Genomic DNA, 26454 nt, shown 5'->3' on the forward strand with positions numbered 1-26454 from the left:
GTAGAAATATTGAAACGTGACAGAAAAACATGTTTGAAGCCTTTAATATGTAAAGTATTACTTATTTAAGTCTATGGGAAAAAACTCATTAATATCTCAATAGAAAAATTAGCTAAAGGGAAGATATAGATAATGCGTAGAAGAAATATAAGCAATGATAATATAGGGGAAGATGTTTAACTTAACTGCTATCAAAAAATTGCAAAGTAAAATGAGATATAATTTTTCTCCAGTCAGGTAACCCAGGAGAGGTTGGGTTGCAGAGGGTACTTTGCTGAAGTACTGGTGGGAGTTTAGCTGGAGAAAGGTTTTTTGGCATAACATTTTAAAGAGGCTTAACTCTATACATGTCTTTTGCCCTACTAATGCCAACTCTAAAATCTAACCCAAGGAAATAATCAGAAGTACATGCAAAGATATTATTAGAAATATAAGCTATGTGGGGGAAAATCTGCATGTCCAGCAATAAAGGAAGTAGCAATTCGGTTATGGTACATTCACACAGGAAATATCACATAGCCTTTAAAAATAATTTTTTAGGGGCGCCTGGGTGGCTCTGTCGTTGGGCATCTGACTTTGGCTTGGATTGAGATCCGAGGGTCTTGGGATGGAGCCCACATCGGGCTCTCTGCTCAGCAAGAAGCCTTCTTCTCCCTCTCCCACTTCCCCTGCTTGTGTTCCCTCTCTCACTGTCTCTCTCTCTGTCAAATAAATAAAATCTTTAAAAATAATAATAATAACTTTTTTAAAAGACTTAATTATTTATCTTAGGGAGACAGTGTGTATGTGTGTGTGTGCATGAGTAAGCAAGTGGGGGGAGGGGCAGAAGGAGAGAATCTTCAAGCAGACTCCCTGCTGAGCATGGAGCCTGACTCAGGGCTCGATCCCACAACCCATAAAATCATTGCCTGAGCCAAAATGAAGAGTGGGATGAGTAACCGACTGAGCCACTCAGGTTCCCCCCAAATAGTTTTTTAAGATTATTTCATGTAGAAAATTTTAACTAAGGGCCTTTATTTGTATCATGCTCACTAATGTCCCATTGGCTAAAGCAAGTCATGTGACCAAGCCCTGACTCATAAGCAGTGAGGAGTGAGGGCCACCTGCTTGTCAGATACGTTGGTTATGATTGCATTTTCTAAACACCAGACACACAAAAACACACACACCTATGCAAATAGGACAATGTTATCAATGGTTATTTTCTAATTTCTATGTATTTTCAAAATTTTCTATAATGAGCATATATTTTATCACAAGCAAAAGATATACATTGAATTAGGAGAGTATGGCTATGGCTTCGGAGAACTTAATATATGATAAAGGTTAGATTCAGAAGATGGTTGGGTAGATAGAATTAACCTGTGTCAGTGGCTTTTCAGGTGATGGGATATGGCAGGGAGTAGGGGGTTCAAGAATAATGGCGCTCGGACCTTGGTTGGGTGATGTCTAAGGTGGGGAAGTGGGTATAGACCAGCTTTGCTGGGAGAGCTCTCATTTAATGTGTTGAGTTTGAGGTCCCTCTGAGGCCTTGTAGTTAGAGTCCAGCAGATATTGGAAATACAGAGGTGGAGTTCAGCAGGGAAGTGGGTACTGGAGAGAGAAATATATATTTTTTTTAATCACTGCTGGTCATTGTGACAGAGAAAATAGGATTGGGTCTTTTAAAAATATGATTGGACCCAACATTCAAGGCACTTACAAGACAAGGGTCAGGCCGGTTCCCATTCCAGACCCTGCCTTAGTGTGGCTTCCTTCAGAAGGCCCTGGCTCCAGCCCCAGACTAGGTTAGTCACCCCCCCACCTCACATCCCCTCATATGCCCTCCGAGGACCTTGTGCTTCTCTTTTGGAGCACTTGACACGTTTCTAATGAAATGACCAGTCATGTAGTATGCCCCCGTACCAGGGGGAGTAGGTCATCAGCTGCACGCGAGCAGGGCGAGCCCTGTCTGTCCACTGTTGTTCATCACTGCGGTCTGGCATGGGTTTTCAGGGAGAATGAATGAGCAGAAACATGAGGCAAGCAAGCCAACTAATAAAAGTGTAAGAAGGATTCAGAGAAGCTGCTGGGGGTCTGGGAACATATCCAGGAGGGATCAGGGGCCAGTGCCAGGCAGTGGTGAGAGGTGGAGAGAGATGGTTCTAGGAAGAGTGGGAATAGGTCCGGCAGAGGAGAACGTGATCAGTCTTTCAGGAGCACAGGTGGGTGCGTTGGTCTTGGGCAAGGGGAGTAGAAGCTCTTCTGAGTGGCCAGGATAGTAAAGGGGTTGGAACAGGCACATAGGAAAGAGGCGGCCATGGGTAATTCAGATGTCATGGTTTGAGGCCAGCGGAGTTGAGTACTCTGTGACATCTGATTTTTCAAACCGAGTGTCCACAGGAAATAGGTGCCCTGTTTGAGAAACAAAAGTTGTAGTCCTATCTGGCAGCCAAGCCACCAAGAGTCTCCCCAGAGAGCCCGCCTCACCAAGGCTGGTGTCTTGTAAAGTTGTGCCTTGTAAAGTTGTCTTTGTTGAAATTGTCATGAAAGTGGCATTCTGAGTGAGAGCAGATTCTAATTCAGCGATTCTTCAAGTATGGTTCCCAATCTGGCAACCCTTGCCTCTCCTGGGAACTTGACAGAAATGCAAATTCTCAGGCTTCCTCTCAGACCTACTTAAATGGAAAACTCTAGGGAGGGGGCCGGTGGTCTGTTTTAACTCTACAGCTCGAGGACCGCTGTTGAGCTACAGAATGCAAGCCAGCGCCTCTTGGAAACCGGCTTGCTCCACTGACGCTCAAGCAGCATCCTCCAAGAGCAGGGATGTCTGCTTTCTTTCTGCCTGCTTCCTGGAAGAAGAAGTTGTCAACTTAAAACCCACTTTGGAACTCGAGGCCCCTGTCTTGCAGAGGCCCCTTCCGTGTTTCATATGGGACCAGCAGTTTCTGCCAGGATCCCAGGCAGCTTTCTGGGCCTGACTCTGCAACAGGAGGTTCTGAGCCAGCTGGTGAGGGGAGGAGAGATGGGAGGCCGGCTTCTGGGTCTCCCTGAATTCAGTATTTTAAATTAAAGACAGTGAAGAACTGGAGAGGCCTGAGTTAGAGGCTGGAGGATAAGGTTTCACGCTTAGCAGCTGGAATTCATAGCAGCCCTGTCTGGGACGATTGCTTTGAAGACCCCATGAGAGGCTGTCGTTTGACAAAAACAGGTCCCAGCCCCCCAGCCGCTGTCCTCCTGGTGACTTGGCACCCCGCGGGGACAGACACCAAGCCCCTCTCGCATCTTGGGTTCCCTGGAGATGAAAGCTTGGCAGTGATGGCTGCTGCTGTGACTTTTAAGGGACTTCACTTCTTAGCTGCAGCTTGCAGTATGGACACCCGGCCGCAAATGTTAATTGCTAGATTGAGGGAGTCTTCTCCTTTCATAATTTGGAGGGACAGATATCTGGGACAGACATCCAGAGACTGGCCAGATCCCCACACATGTGGAGCTGACTCTAAAAACCAGGGGCTGGAGTTTTACAGGTAACCAAGGCTCCCGGCAAAGCGTAGGTGGCCATTTGTCCCACAGTGACATGCTCACTCTCCCTCCGAGAGCCTGGGGATGTGCTGTTGGAATCCTTGCTGCCCGGGGTTTGTGTTCCAGTCTGTTCTGTACTGTTGAGTGCAGTGTTGTGGTTAGATCCTGAGGACCCGTGGCTGGCACTGGCCCCTGACGTTGGGGTTGTTCCCAGGTGGGAAGGCCTGCGGGCCAGTGCCTGTGCTTTCACTTGGGGGCTCCCTCTTCCCTTCTGGAAAACCTCTGGGCCTCCCTGTAGACTGCAGACTTATGTCCAGTCTGACTAAATTCTTTTGCATTGTGTACAAATGCATCGCTACTTCTTTTGCTCCCAAACCGTAGGGAAGGTGGGAGTCCTCAGTTCTGGTTGTAGTGTACCCAGATGACTTCGAGCCAACAAGGAGATCTTTCAAAATACTCTTTTTTTTTTTTTAACTCTCTCTGAAGTAAGTAGGCTTCAATCATACTTCTTCTGGCTGGTGGGGCCCTAGACAAAATTGCTTTGGCAAAATATTGATAGTAGTTGTTTTCAAGAATTTGGGGGAATTTAAAAGCCTTGTACATACTGTTCTGGTGTCTCCAGAGAAATATATCCAATTAAGAAAGGCGAGGGAGGAGACAAATGGTTTGAGAACTTCCACTGAGGTACAGAGGTCTGATTGTTCACTGATTACCCTACACAGGGCTGCTGAGCTTTGCCACCCCCCACACCCCACTACATCCCCACTCCAGGATTTCCAGTGTGACTCCTAGGTGCTGCAGAATATTCCCTGGGACTGCTCCCCTCCCTTGCCATCACACACTAGCTCTGATGAAAGAATAATTAAAACCTTCAGTTTCTCTGGTGGACAAATACATGTAAATTTAAACAGCTTAATTACGCCTTTTCCACCTATTGGATTAGGGAGTTTTTACATAAATTATACAGGCCAGGGAAGTGGGTCATACAACGGGTAGCAGAAGTCTAAGTCTGCAGAGCAGTTTTGCAAAAATTATTTAAAATCTTAAAAATACTCATAGTCCTTGACCTCCTGGAAATTTATTGTTGGAAACAAAGTTATACAGAAAGTAGTATGTTCAGAATTATTCACCAAAGTGATCATTAGAACACTGAAACATTGGAAACACCTGCTGGGGTGGAAAAATGTTTGTTCTACCCTTCTAGGTTCTTTGGCTGATCTGACAATTAAATTGACGTAAGATAGATTAATAGGAGAAAAATAAATTTTTAATTTCATACCTCTGAGAACCTCATAAAAATACAAGACCCAAAGGCAAGTCAGGCAGTTGAGGCTTATGTGCCATCTTGAGTTAAGGGATGGGCAAGGGGCCTGGGGCTTCAAAGGGGGGGAAGGTGATTCATAAAGCAGTAGATGCAAGATGTGAGCAGATGTTCGATAATGAGCTGTTTGCTCTGCCATATAGATGGGTCGTTCACATAGAAAGTTATCCCTGGTAATAGCTCTCTTTCTGGGCCAGGCTCCATATCTAAATTGTTTATGGTAGTTAAGGGAGAGGTAAAAGTTTTTCTTGAATCTGCTGAGTCTTGATTGCCTTTAGCTAAAACAATCCACACGCCAAAGTGGCACATGGTGGGGCAACCTATTCTGCTCCCTGTCGCAGATGAGATGTCCAACAAAGATTGTTAAATATAGCTTATATCTGTATTTATATCTCTTTAGCTCTATTAAAATTATATCAAATAATACTTAATGACATCGAATCATGCCAATTAATAATGACAATAATTTATAACATAATGATAACTTAAAAATAATAGAACAGCATGTACAATATAATTTCAATTTTCCAAAATGCATATATTCATCTTTTTTAAGTCTAAAAGCGTAGAAATGAAGTTATTAATGATAATTCCTGAGTGGCAGAATTATGGTCAATGTTTTTTTTTTTTCCTGTCTCTTTTTGTATTTTCTACATTTTCTCATATAAATATGTGCTTTGCAAATGACTTCTTTAAAAGAAAAAATGAAAGATTGCTGTGAAATATGCCCTCATAATTGCTGCTTTAAACAACTCCCTGACCAGAGAATCTTACTAGCTCATTTGCAATATAAGGAGGAATGAATGTTTTTAAGCTGATTAATGAGGCCATTGCTTCTGACAAAACCCAGGGGTGGATTTTGTCTGGCCTAAAAGGAAGAGAAGCCTAGCTAAGAGGTGAAAGGTCAACCTTGAAGCCAGATGAAAAATTTTGGCTGGAACATTAAGTTGGAATCACAGACCCTGCATTGTGTTAGATAACTTTGTAATTTCTAGTATGTTCTTGAAAGTGGAAGTTTTTTTTTCTCTTACACATTCAGTTCATCACTCTTACTCTTTCCCAGTAACTAAGTTCTTAAGAAGGTGCCAGTGTATAGCTGAAACCAGTAGCAATAAGCCTCCTTGGGCAGCCATGGCACTGGGGTCACTGAGACGTGGGCAGCGGACTGAAAGGGTCACAAGACAAGCCGGTCTTACTTGGTTTTGAAGGGCGCCTAGAGAAATCATACTGAGTACTATGTGAAAATAACACTCATTTCTTGGCTGAAAATATGTGATCAAACATAAAGTGGAGCTTTAGAAATATTCATTTCATGGTGGCTTGATGGAAACATTAAAAGGTGGAGGAGTTGAGCTGGAGGGGAAGAATGGCCATTTAGTCCAGGTTAAGGGAGGCTTTGGTTAATGAAAGCTTCCGGGACAGCCTTGAGAAAGGCCTGGAGGACAAACATTCATGCTGGTGGACCTTCAGTAGAGCTCCAGGGTGGGCTCCCACACTGGAGTCTAGGAGTCTGCAGGGAGTGGTTCAGTTGAGAATGAGAGGAATTACTTTGAAGCCAGCCTTTGTGTGAAATACGAGACAAATCACTGGGCTCCAGCTTACTTTGAAATGCATTTTAAAAAAAGAAGAAAAGAAAAAAAAAAGATGGGTAGATGGGTGGTTGGGACAGATGTGTGATAAAGCAAATAGTGTGAAATGCTAATGATGATAGAAAGTGGGTGGTAAGTATGTAAGTGTTTACTGTAGAGTTCTCTGAATTTTCCCAAAGGTTTGAAAATTTTTGTAATGAAAATATCGGGAGCAAAAAGAGCAACTAGTTGGCAAAACCTAAACTTGCGGACATTTACAGAAAAACTAGGTAACAAGGAATCCCCCATGAATCCCAAAATACAAAAAGGGTGGGGACAAAAAAAAAAAAAAGCCAAAACTCATAATTATTGCTATGATAGCTGGCCAGCCACATAGTACTCAGTACTCATTTCAAAAAGCAAAGGCGTGTGTGTGTGTGTGTGTGTGTGTGTGTTGCTTACTTCCATTCTCAGGATTTGATGCACATAAGGAAATACATATAATGCAAAAGATTAAAATGTTGGAAGGAAGCTTTGTGAATGGAAAGGGAAGACAGGAAGAGACAGGATCACTCCTCAAAGTACGTCTCATGTAGTTGTGAAGGAACTGCTAGGGAAGACCATAGGAAAGTAGAAATGTAATGGGGAGAAAGGTCAAGCTATACCCCTTTCCAGGTAAGGTCATGCAGGATGGGGATACTGTCCCCACAGTACATACAAAAACTTTTTTTTTTTTTTTTTTTTTTTACAAAAACTTATTTGATCTGGTTATTTTTTTTACCTCCCCCAACAAAAGTCAAGGAGCAACCAAAGAGGATATAGGAAAAGCCACCTGGAGAGGAGTGTGGTGAAAAATATTTCTTCCTCAAGGAAAAATTATCTTCAGATGATATCTGCAGCATTTTCTGACTTGTGTTGGGCAGGTAGCCCTTCTTGGGTGAAAGTATGTTGAAAAAAATTACAGAAAAAGGTATGAGTTCCAAGAAGTCCCCAGTTTACTTGGATTAGAGAAGGAACAGTACCAGTGTAAGAGCCCCCTCGGTTTAGGGACATCTGGGCCTGCATTTTGTCATAACCACTTGGAGTAAGAATGACCAACAAGAACCTCATCCAAGTTCTGAGGCTCTGTCATTAACCAGTTGGATGCGACAGCAGGTGGGAATTTGAAGTGAAACCAAGAGGTGCCAGTCAGGGCCCTGAGCCCTGGGTTTGAATGATGGCTTTGCTCTTGCCATGTGGCATAGCCCCACTGTAGTCCTCTCTGAAGCAGAGCTAAGGAGGCCAGACTCTCTGTGATGGGCAGACAAAATGGGGATGCTTGCGGGGCATCTGGCCCTTAGCATTGCAGATGGCAGGCTGAGAAGAAGATTTTTCATTCTCCTTTAATTCTCTGTCTTCATAATGAACCTCTAGCTATAGCTCAATTCTTAAAGAAATAGTAAAAGTAGTTGAGCATTTTTCTCTGTTCAATTGGAGAGTTTCACCCTTCAATGTAAAATAACTCGATACTTAATTTCTTTTCAACATTTCATGCAGTTTTATCTTTGAGGGGGTTCTCATCTTTACCGTTTTGTTCAGAGACTTGCATTCTGTATGAATGGCACAGCTCTGAATGAGTGTAAGAACCAATGCTGTGGTGGAGGCTTTACTTATTTATCTGCGTATCTTTTTGTTTTCAGTTTAGAGGAGGAAGGAGAGCAAAACTATGGGGTCTACTCATCCAGAAGAGTTACAGCCTTCTTTGTACCTCTTTGAGGGAGGGTGGTGTAGATTGATCTAGAATTAAGGAGCTAACTATTAAAGAATTTAATTGAATTATTCAATAATAATAATGGGGACACTGCAAGTTCTAACATCAGTGTTAAAAGGCTTGGCATTAAGAACTTAGCGACTCCATGTGTATAGCAACATTTCGAGGTTGTTGGTCAGTCATTTAGAACTCATTTAAGTGGCTAAAATACCAGCTTGATTTTTAGGAATGAAAACTTTGTATTCTTATCAGTTCTAAGGAAGATGAGAATTGTGTACCAGGCCATCTCTGTATCAGTTCAAATAAATATTAATAGCCCATCATTAATTGAGTACCTACTATATACTAGAAGGGATTATTTTACAGTAAGTGCCATTTCACCCAATCCTTATGATGACCCCTTTAAATAGAATCATTATCCTGATTCTACAGATGGGAAAATCCAGTCTCTGACCCGATGTCATCTCGTGGGATAAGTGTTCCTGACTTCCTCATAGCACCCTTACTACTCCTTTACCCTGCTTAGTTTCTACAAATTCATCACCACTGGGCACATTACCTAGTTGTATAATTTATTATATATTCAATTTGTAATTAATAGAAAATTGGTTTGTCACAGATCCCTGCTCATGGTGGTATGCTGGAGCTGGTGGGAAGTGGCGTGTCTCTTCCCATCTCTGTGTTTAGTCACGTCAAGCTGGTGGCTTGAAATGGGCCATCATAGGAGTATTTCCACCAGGGAAATCAGCAAATGCTGCAGCTCTCCCGTCCCTGCTTCCCTAAGGCCGATGGTTAAACAGAAGCCAGCAGACCACTACTCCCCACCCCTCGGCAGAATAAAAGCTTCACGAGAGTCAAGATTTTGTTTTGTCCATTGCTCTATCTCTAGTGCCATATGCCTACCACACAGTGGGTGCTCAGGGAACATTTGTTGCTTGAGTAAAAAGTGTCAAGGGCTTTCAATCATCCAGACCTGGGTGCCATTCCCTGCCCTTGTGTGGATTTTTCACAAGACACTTGATTTCTCTGAAGCTAAAAAGTAGGAGTTGAAATCCTTGCCTCTTCAGCAGAGAGTAAGCTATCCCACAGCCAGGAGGAAGAAAAAATGATATTGTGGCATGCAAATAATCCATTCAGTCCCCAAATGCTCTTTCGCTTTGGAATCTGTGGTTTGTTAGAACTATGTCCACGAGGAGAAACCTCGAGGTGTAAGTAAAATAATGTCATAAAGGCTTAATGCAGTACCTGACATCTGGAAGTCTCTCTGTTAATAGGATCCTCTTTCTCCTCTTCATTGATTCTGTCTACATTTCCGTCTGTTCCTGTGTCTTTTCTTCCAAACTCCCTATGAATAAAATTGCCCAGTTGACTAGAGCTTTATCTCCTGCAGTTAAAGCAGGCTGTTAACTTTCTAATGGGCTTTCCATTGGGGCCCCAGACCTTAGATTAGGTTAAATGTTTCCACCTTTTAGGAAAGTGGCATGAAGTAGGCAGTTTGCTGCTGAGGAAAAAAGGTGGTGCAGGTGTGGAAAAGTGATTCCTGGTCTCCATTTGCGAGCCAACCTCACTTTCACTGTTAGCTTGTCCAGTCTTGGATCTGATCATCTTCTGCTGTTTTCAGTTAAAGTCAGGCTTCCTCACTGCAGGCCATGCCCCTGGTTTGTGCTTGAAGAGATTTCCAGAAGGTCCCATCCTGATTCTACCCTGTGGACACCCTACTAGGTGTTCAACAGCCTTGAGACCTGAAGCCCTGGGAGCTCTGAAGGGCCAGATCGAATGCGGGGAAACGGTTTCTCTTTTGGATACTTTTCCCCACATGGAGGACGAAAAGCCCTGAAGTTTGAGGGAGCCAGTCTTTCCATTTACTGAGCAGGCCAATTGCTAAAAACAAGAGACCGGACATTATCCTGCCCTTCAGAGACCCTATCTCTGGAAGGTTTGGCTCAGATACCCATGATGACACAGAAAAATAACAAAACCTCACAGGCCAGCAAGAACTGAGAGGAATGACAAATGGCGGAAACGTGGAGGTGTCAGCTGGTGACAGTGATGAGACAGACAGCACCAGGCTGGGGGAGCCTACCCAGGGTATTGCTCGTGACACAAAGGGCCACCAGGAGAAGATCCCACCTCACCACCACCCCCTTCAGCCTTTGCCTGAAAAACAGTGAGAAAGTAATTTACACGTTTTTCTTCATTTGTTCCTGACTCACACACTTAAAGCAAATTCCAGCTGGTTAGTCTTTCCTTTCTATCCTCCGCTACTAGCCTCAGATGTGGGCCCTTCCTCACAGTGCCATCTCTTTGGGATTTTTCTCCATTGCCAAGTAGAGAAAAAAGAAACATCAGACTATAACCAGATGGGAGATAGGGGGAAACTGGCATGATTTCAGTGCACTCTAGTAAATCTACTCCCCAAAAGCAAAGTGCTACAAGTGGGGTGTCCTGGCAGATGCACGTGTTGGGAGACATGATGCTTTCTATCTTGAACTGACTGAGAGTCTCCAAGGAGGAGGCGAACCGAGTTGGCCAGGAGCTGTGCCCTCAGCCAGTCCCCTCCCATAGCAGTTCTGGAAAGGAGATCCATCCTTTATGCAGGTGAGCAGAAAACAGCCATCATCAGTCTGCTCATAATGTCTGTTGAAAATCAACCATTGATCAGGACAAACCTTTCTTTACTTAAGGATGAATAAGACAAAAAAAGACTTTATGGAAAATTCCTGCAGAACAAAGTAAAGGCAGAAGCTTCTGGAGACCCAGAAAGTCATCTATAGCAGGTTACAAAAGAGAATCTGGGGGAAATGTGTGGCATCCTCCACATACTACGGCAAGACATGGCCACTCTGGAACAGGGACAGAAAAACATAAGGAAAGAATGGGCTAGTAGGAAAAGGCAACAGAAATAAAATTTTAAAAAGAGATGCAGTGAATTAGGGAAGGTTTTGAGGAAACAAAATTCCACAACAGAACTAAAACCCAAATTAGAAGGAGTATAAAGAGTATTAATGTGTGGTAGGCTGAAAAATGGCCCTGAAAAGATATCCATAGCCTAATCCCTAGAACTTGTAAATATTATGACCTTATAGAGCAAAAAAGATGTCACAGATATGATTAAGCTAAGGATCTGGAAAGATGGGGAGACTATCCTGAATTGTCCTAAGTGCAATCCCCGGTGTCCTTATGAGACAAGAAGGGGAAGCTTTGCCGGAAGAGAAGGCGCTATGATCCAAGAGACAGAGACCCATCGCCGGATACTGGCAGCCACTGGTAGCTAGAAGAGACAAAGAACTCATTCTGCCCTAAAGCCTCCAGAGGGAGTGTGGTAGACCCGATACCCTGATTTCTGCTCAGTAATACTGATTGGAGATTTCTGGTCTCCAGAACAGTGAGAGAATATATATGTGTTGGGCTAAGTCACCAACTTTTTGATAATTTGTAAGAGCAGCCCCAGAAAACTAACACAAATGCTATGGGAAATCAGTGATGTGAATGGAGGGAAGAAAAAAAACCAACCTTGAGAAATGGTTCTGGAAAATACAAGAAAGAAAGAGAAAAATAAGAGACAAGGTTATCAATGTGGAAGACAGAACTGACAGCCCCTATTCAGATTGGTGTTGGTGATTACTGGGACCAGTGACCCGGACTTAGCTACCTCCCTGAGTGGCAGAGAGATTGGGTCTGGGTATAAGGTACTTGCTCACCACGTTCTGAACAGCTGTTGGAGAAAAGAGGCCCAGATCTGGGTATAGCCTGGGAAACAGAGAGAATAACAAGGACAAAAGGGAGAGAAATTCATGGGAATCCAAGCAGAGAAAAGAATAACAAAAATCAGGTTGGCTTTAGGCTTATTCTCTGCCACAGAGAGTCTATATCTATGGAAGATGTTGGAAGACTAGAACACCTGGGAGTGTTGTGTTGTCTTGTCTTTAATTCAGATATGTTCCCAGGCCCTGTATCACTCCTCCCTAGGTGGGGTCTGGAAATCTGACACATTAAAAGTTCTTCTGATTGTCAAGTAAGTTGGCAAACCAACTCTGAAGTTTTGGGGGTTATGTTGTAACCCAGCAACTTCACATCACACTCAGCTGAGTTGTCTTTCATTTACGAAGCCAATCAGAAAGACATTCTTGGGCATGCAAGGGCTTGGGAAAACATAGGAACATACTCCTTAATTTAAAGCTTACTTTGGGGCGCATGGATGGCTCAGTGGGTTAAAGCCTCTGCCTTCAGCTCAGGTCATGATCGCAGGGTCCTGGAATTGATCCCCGCACATCAGGCTCTCTGCTAGTCAGGGAGCCTGCTTCCTCCCCTCTCTCTCTCTCTCTGCCTGCCTCTCTGCCTACTTGTGATTTCTGTCTGTCAAATAAATAAATAAACTCTCTAAAGCTTACTTTAAAGATACGTTGTAGAAGTTTAAGAGATAAGACAAAATATTGCTCAAGATGAAGTAACACAGGGGCGCCTGGGTGGCTCAGTCGGTTAAGTGTCTGACTCTTGGTTTCAGTTGGGGTCATGAGATCGATCCCCATGTTGGGCTCAGTGCTCACTGGGGAGTCTGCTGGAGATTCTCTCCCTCCCTCCTTTCACTCTATTAAAAAAAAAAAAAAGAAGAAGAAGAAGAGGTAGCACAAGCCCTGGAATCAGTAGAACTAGCAATTTTTTATTTTAAGTTTGGTAAAGAAGCAAATAAGAGTGTCAGATATTGTTCTTAAGGGGCGCCTGGGTGGCTCAGTGGGTTAAGCCTCTGCCTTCAGCTCAGGTCATGATCCCAGGGTCCTGGGATCGAGTCCCGCATCAGGTTCTCCGCTCCGCGGGGAGCCTGCTTCCTCCTCTCTCTCTCTGCCTGCCTCTCTGCCTACTTGTGACCTCTGTCTGTCAGATAAATAAATAAAATCTTTAAAAAAAAAAAAAGAAAAGAAATTGTTCTTAAGAGCAGCCACAGGATGCAGCAGTAGCAGTGGGACTATACTCTGGATCTGTTAATGGGTGTTAATGGAAACCAAAAAGCAAATGGGAGATAGAGAGGTTTGTTGTGCTGCTTGTCTGGAAATAGGTTGGTAGCACAAAAAGTTGTTGCTTTCTTTATTCTGATTTTTAGAGAAGTGTTAATAGCTTAAAAAATAAATAAATAAAAAATAAAAGCCGGGGCGCCTGGGTGGCTCAGTGGGTTAAGCCGCTGCCTTCGGCTCAGGTCATGATCCCAGGTCCTGGGTTCGAGCCCCACATCGGGCTTTCTGCTCAGCAGGGAGCCTGCTTCCTCCTCTCTCTCTGCCTGCTTCTCTGCCTACTTGTGATTTCTCTCTGTCAGATAAATAAATAAAATCTTAAAAAAAAAAAAAGCCCTCAATAATATTCATACCAGTATCCACCATTGACAGTGGTTTACCCTGAGCTAAGCAATGTGATAAGTACTTCCCCTGTGTCATCTATGTTCAAGGTCATAGGGGTGAATGCCAGATCCCTTCCCTGCCTCCTACCTGCTATTCTTAAAGTTCTTAAGATCCTGCAATGAGTAGGTGATACAGCTTGAACCCAGGCAGACTGACTGCAGAGCCCTTCCCTAATCCCCCTAAAGTAATATGAAAGCTTAAAGGTACACACTGGGAGATTGAAAAAAAAGTTCTAGAACTACTCAAACCCTGGGAAATAGAGAAAAGCATCATAAAATAGACCAAAAAAGAAATACAATCCAAAGAACTATCGACTCCAATAAGAGACCAAAATAGCAGCTTCAGACTTGGTGGTAGACGGCTACATAATGAAATTGGAAACAAGGATGAATATTTACATAGAGAATGAATTTTTATTCATGGCCTTATATATAATAAAGAGATCTGAATCATGAATACCTGACTGAAGAAGGTAAATAGAGAAACTGAAGAAAACAATGGAAACTTGGTGAAAGGAATTAGTGAAGGTAAATGTTGACCTGCTTAATTAGGAAAAAAAATGGTAGACTTGATAAGTTCAGGACCTATTTTTTTCAGAGGACCAACAAAATAGACTGATCTCTTATAGATCTACTTTTTTAGATGAGAAAAAGTATCTATACACGTTAAAGAACGAGGAAGGGGACATCATCACAGAAGCAGAGGTTTTTTAAGTTAAAGTGACCACTGGTACCATTCTGTGCTCAAACTTTGAAAATCTGAATGGATTGGGCAATTTTCTAAGAAATTTCTAAGAAATGGAAATTACTGTAATTGATTCAAGCAGTCGAAAACCTGAATAAAACAAAAACTATGAGATTGTCATCAGAGAAGTTTCCTGCCCACTGTTTCGCAGCTAGTTTTCTCTAACCTGCCGAGAACAGCCACCCAAGCTAAATTCCATGCTGATTGTTCTGATGGTGTTGTTGTGGTTCAGCCCTTGGCTTTGGGAAGGAAGGATGAGATGGTGAGTGTGTGTTTGGCAGCAATGGATGAGATGCTGAAGAGGGCGTCTTCCCTGGGGGCCTGCCTTCTCTCTGAGGTGTGCACGCTCACTAATATCCGGAGGCTAATATCCGCTGTGTTCTCCCAGCCCTGAGTCAATGGTGGAAGAAAATCTAGCCTTAGGGAAAACAAGTCTGCATTTAACATCCGTGGCATCGTCTAAAATTTGATGATCAAAAGAGAACTCTTCCTTCCTTTGTTCAGGAGAAGTTAATGGGGAGCCTTCCTTCAGAGAGAAAGGAGAAGCAGTCCAACGACTGGGTTGACCTAGTTTCTGAATTTGACTTTCGTGAAGTCTTAAGTGGCCCCCATGTCCTGCATGTGGATATATGGATAGAGAATCATCATTGCCTGTGGCTGCTGGCTGTGATTCCATCTTCTCTCCAAATTCTGCTCTTGGGCCCCCTGTCCCTTCCTGGGAGTCTGTCCGGAGTGTCCCCTCTCTAGAGATTCACATCTGTTCTGCTGAGGATACAGGTGGTAACCACGGCCCCGCACTTGCCTGGTTTCCAGTCCGGGAGACAGTTTGGGCTGGCATGCTGGGTGCAGAGCTCGGATCTCACTTACTCCATTCTTGTCCCCCACTCCCACTCTGCCCCAAGCCCTTCACACCAGAGCCACTTTATACCTTTATCGGGCATCTTCTGCCCCTTGGGGTCTCGATGGCACCACTGCCCTAACTCATCATTAGCTACTCCTTGCCTCAAGTTCAAACTCCTTAATATGGCTTAACCAACCCTCTAAGCAGGCCTGGCCCCAGTTGTTTCTGCAGAATAATTCTTCGGCACCTATCCCACCCTCCAGACATCCCTGTGGTCCCTGGTGGGCATTCAGTCTCTAGGTGGGGTGGGGGGATATGTTCACTCTACCTCCTGGTTCCTTTGCTCATGCTTTTCCTCCCACTCGATCTCTCTGCCTTGCAAGCCCATGGGCATCAGCCTAGAACAGTCACCTCCCAGGGAGCCTGCCAGCTTTGCACTGCCCTTCCAAAGAGCCCATTGGCACCCCGTGTTTGCCCCTTGAGGGTGCATCTCTGGCTGATGTAGGTACCTAGTTCCTCCATCAGACTGAGAAGTTTGAAGGCAGAGGCTGTGTTTGCCCATCACTGCATCCCCGGTGCCCCACAGTGCCTAGCGCATAATGTATAACCTTAAATATTTTATCCATGTTATATGAACATCCGTAACGCATTACCAAATGCTGCTATGTCTCACGCACTATACTGTGTCCCTCATAAATGCAGGGGAAGCTCGGTGCCAGAGTCCTCCAAGAGAGGGAGCTGGAGGGAATCCTTGACTCTGGTGCCGCCCAAAGTTTCTGCATAGTCGCAAGTTTGGCCTTTAAGTGATTTTGTGGCACCCATAGAGCCATCTGCCTCTTATCTTATCTGGCTCTTTGCTGCCTTTTCAGGGGCCATTAAGGTTCAGTCTGCAGCTCCAAGCCACCCCAGACTGCAGTGGGGCAGGGGGAGCCCTCCAGCTTCTGTCTCTTCAACGTTGTTGCTTTGCTTCCCTGCTTTCAGTGTCTGGTCCGTTCTCTGGTCCTTTCCCCATCGCTACCTCTACTTCCTCGATAGACCTCGCTGGACCAGGCTCTGTGCCGCGGAATAAGGCCTCGGCCCTCAACTAGCTCATCTCCTTGTGGCTTAGTTAAGCAAAGGTTAATAGCATGCATTCCTGGTCTACCCAAGTGTTGTCCACTTTGACTTCAGAACTTGTCCTTAAAGTCATTTTTCTAAGTAAAGCACTGCTCTTGGCTGCTTTTGTGTAACCATTTGCCTCCGTTCTCAGCTGGGTGCTGAAAAAGAAATTGCTTGTCACTGAGACTTCTGATGGGAGCGCTGCTGTTTTCAGAGGATGGTGACCAAGCCCCAGGCCACCATAAAGATATGCCCTCTTTAGTCCAGCCACCAGCCTATAGAACCCAGGAAAGGGGGACACACTTCCTCGGGCACGTGCCCAAACAGGATCCTAGCCTCTGGGAGGGCAGGGATAGTGTGGGTTCATCTCGGTCACCCTGATGCCTGGCAGTTTCTGAAATGTAGGAGGTATTCAATACACATTCATGGACTTAGCAAAAGTACAGAAGGAGGACGAGAAGGAGGGAGAGGACGAGGGAGGGAGTGAGGGAAAGACGAGCAAAGCTGACACAGAGATGAGGGGAGAAATGAGAGGTGTTAACTGGAGGATTCGGAAAAGGGCTTCATAGGAGTGACATTTTGTCCCAGGGACTCTCAGTATCAGATTAGAGGAATCTGATACCACACATACTGAAAGAAATACTCCAAACTTGGAGCGTTTCCAATAAGGGAGAACTAACATTAGGGTAGTTATGTAACAGGAAACATCTCATATACTCTTAAAGACTACAGCTCTGAGGAGGGAAAAAACCCACAGCTCCCTGAAGAAATCCAACGTTATAAGCAGCTGGGGCAGTAATTTCTTATTACCATGTGTTGTTTCCATTTTTGAAAGATTCAAGTGTCTTTTCCTCTTCCCGTCTTTTCTCCCCCTGCCCCTAAAGCAATCTCATCTCACACTGATGCTTTTGAGTAGTGTGGGAATGCCTCTCTTTTTCTCTGACCCCCTCCATGGGGTAATACTCTTTGGCTTTGGTTGTAGAGCAGGTGTTAAATCAGTTTAATCTGACGTGCCCACTCGAGTAGGTTGGTTGGGTCTCACTGGAGTGTGAGGATTCTGAAGCTGCGTCTAAAGTACACGGGAGCAAAGTTCATGGGAAGAGGTGGAGAGGGTTGGAGAGTGGCCCTAGGCATCCCACGTATTTGCCACATGCCCATTCAAGAGGAAAGTCAGAGCAGGAAGCAGCATCCTTCAGGCGCTGACTTAAATGAGAGTCAACTGATGTTGTCTTTATGTCATTTTCCCTTAGAGCCTGAAACTGTTGGTTTTCAGCTCACGTTCTACAATGGCTTGTGTGTAATATCTTTGCAAGCAGGGAGAGAAGGAGAGTTGACTATCTCAACAGTGTTTAAACCTTTCCTCTCATCGGTGGATGTCTGATATCCGATCCTGAATCGGACTTCAAGACCATGGACTAGGGCAGAAATGAGAGACTGCTGAAAAATTTCCCCTGGTAGAATTATTTTCCAGTGGTTATTTCAGAAGCAATTTAAGCTTCTGAAACTTGAGCTCCAGCTGGAAACCCCTCACTGAGCATGTAAGTTGCCATCCAAATCGATGGCCTGGAATTTAGATTCGTGGGGAATCAGAATGTGCCGAGGAGTAGCCAGGAGCGCTGACCAGCCACTGGATACGCCCCATTCATAGCGGGCGTGCGTATACATGCCCGCAGTGCGTGTCACCGAGGGAAAACACACAGTCATCTCGTTGGAGGCATTTTTTCACAGAGAGAGAAACTGAGGCCCGGCCAGTGAGCCAAGCTGGGCTGCATCAGCTATAATATTGACTGGGCCCTGCTAGTCGGTTAGTAAGTGTTCCTTGAATCCTTTCCATGCCCCAGTTACAGAGCCTGCAAACAGAATGTCGAGAAGACCCTTGAGCTCCCAGCTGTAAGGAGCTTCCTTACTGTTTGGGAAGGGACAGACCACAGCACCCCAAGAAATCAATGCTTTAATGGACTAGGAAGTGGGCCAGAGAAAATGAAATGTGACGATCAGAGACGCTGCTTGACCTCAGTGTCCAGAGAAGGCTGCTTGGAGGACATGGAGTTCACATTTGGCCTGGAATGACACAGTGTCAGAGTCAGGGTTGTAAAGATGTTGGGCAGGACCCAAGCCGGATGAACAACAAAACCAGTGTCCGAGAGATGGAGAGTCAGCGTGGCTGGAGAAGAGGGAATGCCCCGAGTCCTGTCTTTTCGCTCTGAGAGTTGCCGAACTGTTAGTCATGCTGGTAGTGTCTTGTAAACTTTAAAACCATTATAGTACTTCCCTGAGTTGCTCTTGTGTAAGCCATTGCATTTGGCTGGATGGGTTTGCCTAGTTGCATGGAGAGAGTATGAAGAATTCTGTAAATTAAGGTGAAACTTATCGTGAGCAATAACCCCTTTGGAGGGAGGCTCGTCAGGTGGGGAGTGGGGACATTTCTGCTCCAGAGAATCCAGGCAGGTTGGTCGGAGGTAGAGAACGCAGTGGCCAATGACCACAAATAGATTGGCTCCGCGGAGAGGGAGTGTCATGCGCCACCCACAGTTGACCTGCTCCCTAAACAATCTCAGCGAGCGCTCGTGCTTCCTCCCATGTGCGCTGAGTCTGGCCTTCTGGCCACAAACACATCAAGGTCAGCGTGTCATGATGGGGAGGATGCCTCCTTGTAAAGCCTGCATCCACTAACGAATTCTCGTCTCAGTTGCTGGCTACGGTCTGGGCTCGGGTCCCTAAACCTGAAACTGGTGGGTTCATACGCTCCACACCTCTCCACTCCCTCAGTGCCTTTGCCTCTGCTGCCCCTCTGTGGGTCACCTTTCTCCCCAGTCAAGGCTAGCCCAGACCCTCCCCCAGGAAGCCTTCCTTGTCCTCTGCCAGGACCGGGCTTCTCTTTGCATCTTGGCCCGTCGACGTGGCACCCTGCCTCGTGTTCTGACTGTGCTCTGACTGTGGCCTCCGAGAGGCTGTGAGCTCCTGAACAGGGAGCGTGTCCTGGTCATTGAGCACCCTTGCCCACCTGCACACAGTAGGGCTTGGTTACTGTGCGGTCAGCAGCTGAGCAGGCCGTCTTCGTAAGCAGAGATTTTAGCTGTTGGCTTGTTGGCATCAAAAGGACATGAAGGAAAGATTAATACTGAACTTGGGCAACTGTTTACTTCTTTATATTCCTCTGAATGTGTTCAGATCCATTGCACGAAGCAGCTGTCATTATATTTAGAATTTTTTTTTTTTAAGATTTTATTTATTTGTTTGAGACAGAGAGAGCACAAGCAGGGGGAGTAGCAGGCAGAGGGAGAAGCAGGCTCCCTGCTCAGCAGGGACCCTGATGTGGGACTTGATCCCAGGACCCTGGGATCATGATCTAAACCAAAGGCAGACGCTTAACCAACTGAGCCACCCAGGTGCCCTATTTTTGGAATTTTTTTAGGTGAAATGTACATAACATAATATCTGCTATTTTAACCATTTATGAGCATGAGAATATGCGAGTACATTCACAGCACCATCCATCTTCAGAACTTTTTGGTCATCCCAAACTGAAGCCCTGTACCCACTAAACAACAGGTCCCCCATCTTCCCTCCCCCCGCCCCAGGCAACCGCCCTTCTGCTTCCTGTCTCTTTGGATGTGACCGTGCTAGCTATCTGATAAAAGTGGAATGAGACAGCATTTGTCCTTTTGTGTCTGGCTTGTTTTACTTAGCATCATGTCTTCGTGCTTCCTCTATGTTGTAGCACGGGCTAGAATTTCCTTCTTTTTCAGGCTGAATACAATTCCGTCATAGGTCTCCGCCATATCTTTTTTATCCCCAGCATTGTCCATTAATGGGCATTTTAGTTGTGTCCCCCTTTTGGCTGCTGTGAGCATGGATGTGCAAATGTCTGCTGCAGGTCCTACCTTCAACCCCTCTGGGTGTAGGCCCAGACATAAAATTTCTGGATCCTATGATGCCATCAATTGTACAATTTAGAAACATTTTTGATCATTCTGAAGCGGTCATTTCAATTCAAAGCAAAGTTCCTTTAGATGGGACTCAGCAGAAATGCAGGCTGACAGGTCAAAATTTGTTCTCATGACGTGGCTGATGCTTGGTGATGTGAAATGATTTGTTTTCAAGCCCAGTTTCATTTTTTTTTTTTTTTTCTTACAGCATCAAGCTTCTAGCTGTGCAGGAACTACTTGACAGAGAGGCTCTGGAAAAGGTAAATCTTTTGTTCTTACCCCACCACTGTCACAAACGTAGAGCAGAGGGCCACACACGGGAAAAACTCAACTCCCTGTGGCCAGAGATAGCACTTACTGCAAAGTGCGTCTGTTACTTTGTGTTTTTAGCAGTCAGTGAAGCGTGCAGCATTTTCAACCACGTTTCCCACATTGCTCACATCCTGTTACAAACCCAGCACTGTTCGGCCGCTTCAGGGTCCTGTTGAACGCAGAGGCAACCTTTCTTTTCCTTTTAACAGCAGGCACTGGACCAGACTCCATGCTGGCCCCTTCACTCCCCTTCTGCGTGTGGGTTAGTTCCTGTCTAGGCTTGTCAATGATAAAACAGAGGCCCAGTAAACTTAAGTCACATGCCCAAGGAAAATTAAGCGGCAGAGTAAAGATTTGAACCCCAAGGTTCCATTTCCCAAACCAGTGCTTTTTCTGTTTAATGGGCGAGTTCATGAGTTTGATCCCCCTTTTAGGCTCTCTGTGAGGATTAGGAAACTCCCTCCCCAACTCAAACTAATGTTTCACTATGCCCTGGAAGAGATACCCAGTGTTTCAGCTCTCCATGATCAAGTCAAGCAGGCAGCTGAGGATCCTTTCCAGGTCATGAGTTCAAGTTCTGTGTGCAAGGTTGGCTAGGCTCTGGAAAACAGATCGGGCAAGACCAAGACCCACCTCTTGGGCCTCTCAACTCATACCAAGCTGCTCTCCTGGGAGTGACTTTGTCTCTTCCTGAGTATGTAGCTATGGGTACTAATTAGAATCTATAACGTTAGTGTAAAAGGAAATGGTTAGAGATATAAACATAAATAAAAAATACTCAAGCAGTATTATTTTATTAATAGAATTTTACATGTTTGGATTAGTGGTCAGTCTGCTGGTTGCCCCTGATGCAGTCTTGAAGCACCAAGTGGTCATGTGTGGAGAGGGGGCTGCTGAACGCTGGCTCTGAATTTAACATTACTTCAGGCTCATTTTGGCCCCGGGTAAAACAGAGATGATGCTGCTTGCCTGACCTCAGAGAGGCAACATGAGAACCAAATGAGCGAGTGCAGCGGAAGGGCTCTCTAAAATGCCAAAGCACTCGACACTTGTTAATTCTTAATGATGTGTATCAATTCTTAATACACATCCAGCCGTTAAAATGCAGGAGGTCTGGCTCACAAAGATATCCTTGGGCCAAATGACAATGTTGGATGTGGATCGTGGATTAGATTAGAAAGTATTATATCAATGTGAACTTTCCCTGAAGTCGATAACTGGCACATGTCAGAGAATGGACTTGTTCCTAGGAATTATGCACTGATGTGTTTAGGAATAAAGGGGCATGCTGTTTGTGCCCTCTTCTCAAATGATTCAGAGAAAACTGTGTGTACACACACACACACACACACACACACACACACGTGTTGCGGGGGAAGAGGTTGCATAGATGATAAAGCAAATGGGGCTGAGTAGGACTGGGTAGAGGAGTGTATGAAGATTCTTTGTTCCAGAAACCTTTAAAAAGTTACCTCTCCACAAACAGTGTTCTCCTCAATATTCTCTATGGTTCTTTTGTTTTACTACTTAATTTCAAAGAAACCCAGAGCCCTTCAGATAAACTCATAAACCCGTGGCGTATCTGTATAATAAGAACTTAGGCACCGAGACCATCGATTAGGTCTTGCAGCTGTGTTAATACTCGATTTGGAGAAGCTGCCCCAGGCAAGCCAGTTTGGTGGTACTGACTGGGGGGGGGGGGGGGTCAGGGCTCACTGTGGGTGGCAGGTGAGCCGCTGTGCTGCCCTGAGGTGGAAGTGGTGAGCCTGCCACGGAGTGGGGTGGGGAGTGTGGGGCTCAGGCAGCCTGGGCCGGAACCTGCTTCCTCCTTCGTAACTGGGGCATCCCAGGTCACTGACCCTCTCTGTGCTTCAGTTCCCCAGTCTGTAAAGTGCAAATCTTTATCATCCCCAATTCACAGAGGGCTTGAGAAGATGGAGTAGACAGTCAATGTAAAGGACTTGACTCTGTCTGATGCTCAGTGATCCCCAGAAGTTAGTGGCTGCACCTCCCCCCTCCTCTCCCCTCCCTCCTTCCTTTTTCTCCCCAAGTCTGACGGTGATTTTATATTATTCCCCGATCTCCGCACGTGGTAAGTAGAAAGATTTATGAGATAGTCTAAATATGCACAGAGGCTAGCTGGGGGCCAAGTTCACTTAGTGTCCTTCTTCCTGCCGCCTTCTGTTCATTCATTCATTCATCCATCCATCCATTCATTCATTCTTTCTTTCCTCTCAAGGCCTCTGTTGAGCTTTCTATGTGCCAGGGAAATAGCAAACATTCTTCGGAAAGTCCAGAAGCAACCAGCTGATGCAAGCTGGGTCGTCAGTGGCATTTTGAGGGACACATGGTCTGTTACCTGGCATCGTATTACTTTCTTTGCAGCAAGACTGACCTGGTTCCTTTGCTGGAATGAGATAGGCTCCCAAGATGCTTCATGACGTGTGGATTCTCATTCACCTGGACAAGTTCAAGACCTACCTAGGAAGGTGCTTAGTAAACTTCAGAGTTTGCTGTTCAGAGTGTGGTCTTTGGGCCAGCAGCATCGTAAGCTGGTTAGAAAGGCAGATTCTCAGGCTCCATCCAGACCCCTAGAATCAATCTTCCTCCTAAGAAGACCCGTTGAGTTGTGTGTGCTAAGGTCCAGGAAGCTGTCCTGAGGATATCAATTCTGATCACCGTCCCTGCTGTTGATGCACCCATCTCAGTAGAGAACCTCTGAGGTGTCAGGCATTTGGTTTGGGGGCCAGTTAAGCTCTTTTTCTTCCTTTCTTTCTTTCTTTTTTTTTTTTTTTTTTTTTTTTGCACCAGAAAAGCAGCAAACATCATCATTCTATTTGTCAGAACCCAGTTTTTATCTTTAGTTTTCCTGTTTTTTCCTTTCATTTATTTTATATATTTTTTAACACAAGGATGATAGTTCAGATTTTTCTTTTTTTTTTTTTAGATTTTATTTATTTGAGAGAGAGAGACAGCGAGAGGGGAACACAAGCAGGGGGAGGAGCAGTGGGAGAGGGAGAAGCATGCTTACCGCTGAGCAGGGAGCCCAATGTGAGACTCGATCCCAGGACCCCTGGGATCATGACCTGAGCTGAAGACAGATGCTTAATGACTGAGCCACCCAGACATCCCTTCTTTTCTTTTAGAAAATAATCTTAATTTAATAGTTAGAGCCAGAAAGGCGTCAGCTAGACACACATCCTGCAAACCTCAAACCTCTTTGACTGCCTTTGGAGCTGGGCTTCCAACAGCAGTCTGCTTTTGCGGTTTGCAAGACTGAACTCCTGAGACCCTGCCACAGTGGAACTGGTCCCCCTCCAGACTCAGGCCCAAGAGTGGCGACCTGTTGCCCACGTGCCTTTCTCTTATACTGTGGAAGCTATTTGGGCATTATCTCCCTCCCAGGTACTTGCAGGTTGAATCCTACCAGTAAACAGTCAGACTATGTAAAACATACTGGAAAAGGCTGAAGAGAAGCAGTGTTTTGGAATCATCTAGATACTACGATTTCTATTGCTTTTTCTCCCTCATATTAGGCATTATTATGGTCTTAGTATTTCAGCTTCAAACTACCAGCCACGTGCCTGACTCCTCCTGTCCCAGGTTTTAGGAGAGCCTCTCTGCTGTAATAGTGGCGAGGTTTTCCTGGCTTCCGCAGGGCCTTGGGGTCAGCTCTGGGGAGGCTCTGTTGTTGTAGAGCCAAGGTCCCCTCCCAGTCTCACCCCTATTTGGCTACTGGACCTAGCAAGGGACCTTCCTTGGAGGCCCCAGCCCCTTTCTTCATGCATAAAACTGATCTCTCTGGTGCCCACCCACCCTAAAATGCTTGGGTTTTACTTTCTTAGTACATCTCTGATCACATCATGAAGAGGAGGAAATTGTTTTTTTCATACTCTGTTTTCTTGTATTTTCTCTGCTTCCCTGCCCCAGTGGTCCTTACTGGGCTTCAGGGCCTCTATGGCTAACATCTGCCCTACTCACCATTAGAACACCCTTCCTGAGGAGATGTGAACAGTGAGCACACTCACACACTCAGTAGGGTTCCAGTTTTCGCCTCTCCTAACACTGCTCATCTTAAATCAGGTGCAGTAGATTGGGTTGGAGCTTAGGGACCCCTGGGGGGATTAGGTTTCTGAATTTCTCTTCTCTACAAATGCTGCAAAAAGTCATTTCCTAGATGAGTGTCAATTATTTGTCTTTTATTTAAAAAAAAATAAGCTATAAACCATACAATTAATGAACTAAGTTTCTCTACCAATTTCTTGTCTTAAAAAACTGTTGGAACCACAAGAAGATTACTTAATATGCATACATGTCAGGACATGTGACATACCCCTGACAAGAAGTTTTGGATTTTGCTGGGCTTTATCGTCAAGCATCTATCAGGAGCGGAGAGTGAGGACCGGCTTCGAGAAGGGTATATGCCATCCTGTTCTCTCCGTTCTCTCTGGTTTAAGAGTGGGACGCTTTTGTTTTTCTGAACTTAAGGCACACAGACTAGTTTCCCAGGCCTTATAAACAGGCCCATCCAATGCCTTTAAACGTGGCATTGCATGAAAGGAAATAAAAATATTAGTACAGCTTGATTTAGTAAGATCATTTTTCAATGACCCTTTCAAACAGCTTCCTGCAAAGCTGCAAACAATAGTTTGGCCGTTCACTCCAGCTGAAGGTCACCCTGTTGCTGGATGAGCCAGAGGGCAGAGCACCGGCTGACCCAACTCCAGATCCAAGGCGGCCTGAAAAGCTGCCTGTGTGAGGTTCAGGCCACCCAGCACACAGCCATTGGCCATCTCGTGCTACCCCCACCCTGGCCTCCACAGGCCATGACTCAACCGTTAATCACAAGCTGTCTGAGCCCACGCTCTGTCCCCGGGACTCTAGCTCCGAGGGTGAACAGACTGGGGTTGAATCCAGCTCTGATATTTACCAGCTGGGGGTTCTCGTGGGCAAGTTATTGATCAGACTTTGTTTCTTTTTAACATGAAGGGACTAATACCTACCTCCTTGGATGTTTTACGAGAATTAAAGACAATAACATGTGAGATAAAAGAAATTATGTCTAGAGTGAGCACCAGAGTGATGGTGGCTGGTGCTGTCCCTGCTTACTGAGATTATCCGTGTTGTCACCATCACCATCATCATCATCATTGGTATCTCTTTTTTCTCCTTTCTTGAGAAGCCCAACTTGAGATTGAGCTGATGCCTTAGAGGACGTTGAAAAAGGAGTTACCACCCTGCCCTCCCCTTATTTGGGAAGTTGTCCAGGACAGAAGGCCTGCCAGTCTTCGTGTGTGCTCTTGGACATTTTCCCTAGAATTTCAGCACTGAACCCAGACTCTGAGTCTAGTTTTCCTACAAGGGGAGCAGATGATCCCTCAGACCTCTTCTAGCACTTCATGTGGGAGATGAAGTGAATATGTTTCACCCACGAGCCTGACACTAGAAAAAATGAACTTGGGGACGCCTGGGTGGCTCAGTTGGTTGGACGACTGCCTTCGGCTCAGGTCATGATCCCAGAGTACCAGGATCGAGTCCCGCATAGGGCTCCCAGCTCCACGGGGAGTCTGGTTCTCTGTCTGACCTTCTCCTCGCTCACGCTCTCTCTCACTACCGCTGTCTCAAATAAATAAATAAAATCTTTTAAAAAAAGAAAAGAAAAATTGAACTTGGTGCTTGTATGTGGTGCTGGTCAGGAACTTTTGCAGCTGGACCCCGGTGGTGGGCAACGCTGGAATTCAAAGTTAGTAGCTTCCTGGGAACTTTCAGAAGGAAATAGGGGGTATATAAGAGTCACATCGATGGGTATGACTGAGCTATGGATGCTAAGTGCTTGTGTCTCTAACTGGTGACCAGCTTTCCTGAACATATGCGCAGGTGCACATAAGCTTTAGCTCTGACATTACCTGCTGGAGTGTTTTTCGCTCTGATTTGGACTTCCAGTTAATTTAGTTTGTGCAGCAATCAGGTACTTAACATTGTGCCTAAGTTGTACTATAT

The 26454-nt window shown here is 45.2% G+C and overlaps 1 protein-coding gene across 3 annotated transcripts in view; it reads left to right on the top strand.

Moving 5' to 3' along the window:
- The window catches only part of EEPD1 (endonuclease/exonuclease/phosphatase family domain containing 1), a 110774-nt gene that overhangs the window by 51086 nt on the left and 33234 nt on the right, over positions 1–26454 (top strand). For all 3 annotated transcript variants that reach the window (XM_047694900.1, XM_047694902.1, XM_047694901.1), the window contains exon 3: positions 20351–20402. In XM_047694900.1, the coding sequence (XP_047550856.1) occupies positions 20351–20402 (52 nt within the window). The remainder of the gene's footprint in view (positions 1–20350; positions 20403–26454) is intronic.

The sequence above is a fragment of the Lutra lutra genome, chromosome 11 (assembly GCF_902655055.1).
Source record: "Lutra lutra chromosome 11, mLutLut1.2, whole genome shotgun sequence".
In the NCBI taxonomy this organism is placed as follows: Eukaryota; Metazoa; Chordata; class Mammalia; order Carnivora; family Mustelidae; genus Lutra; species Lutra lutra.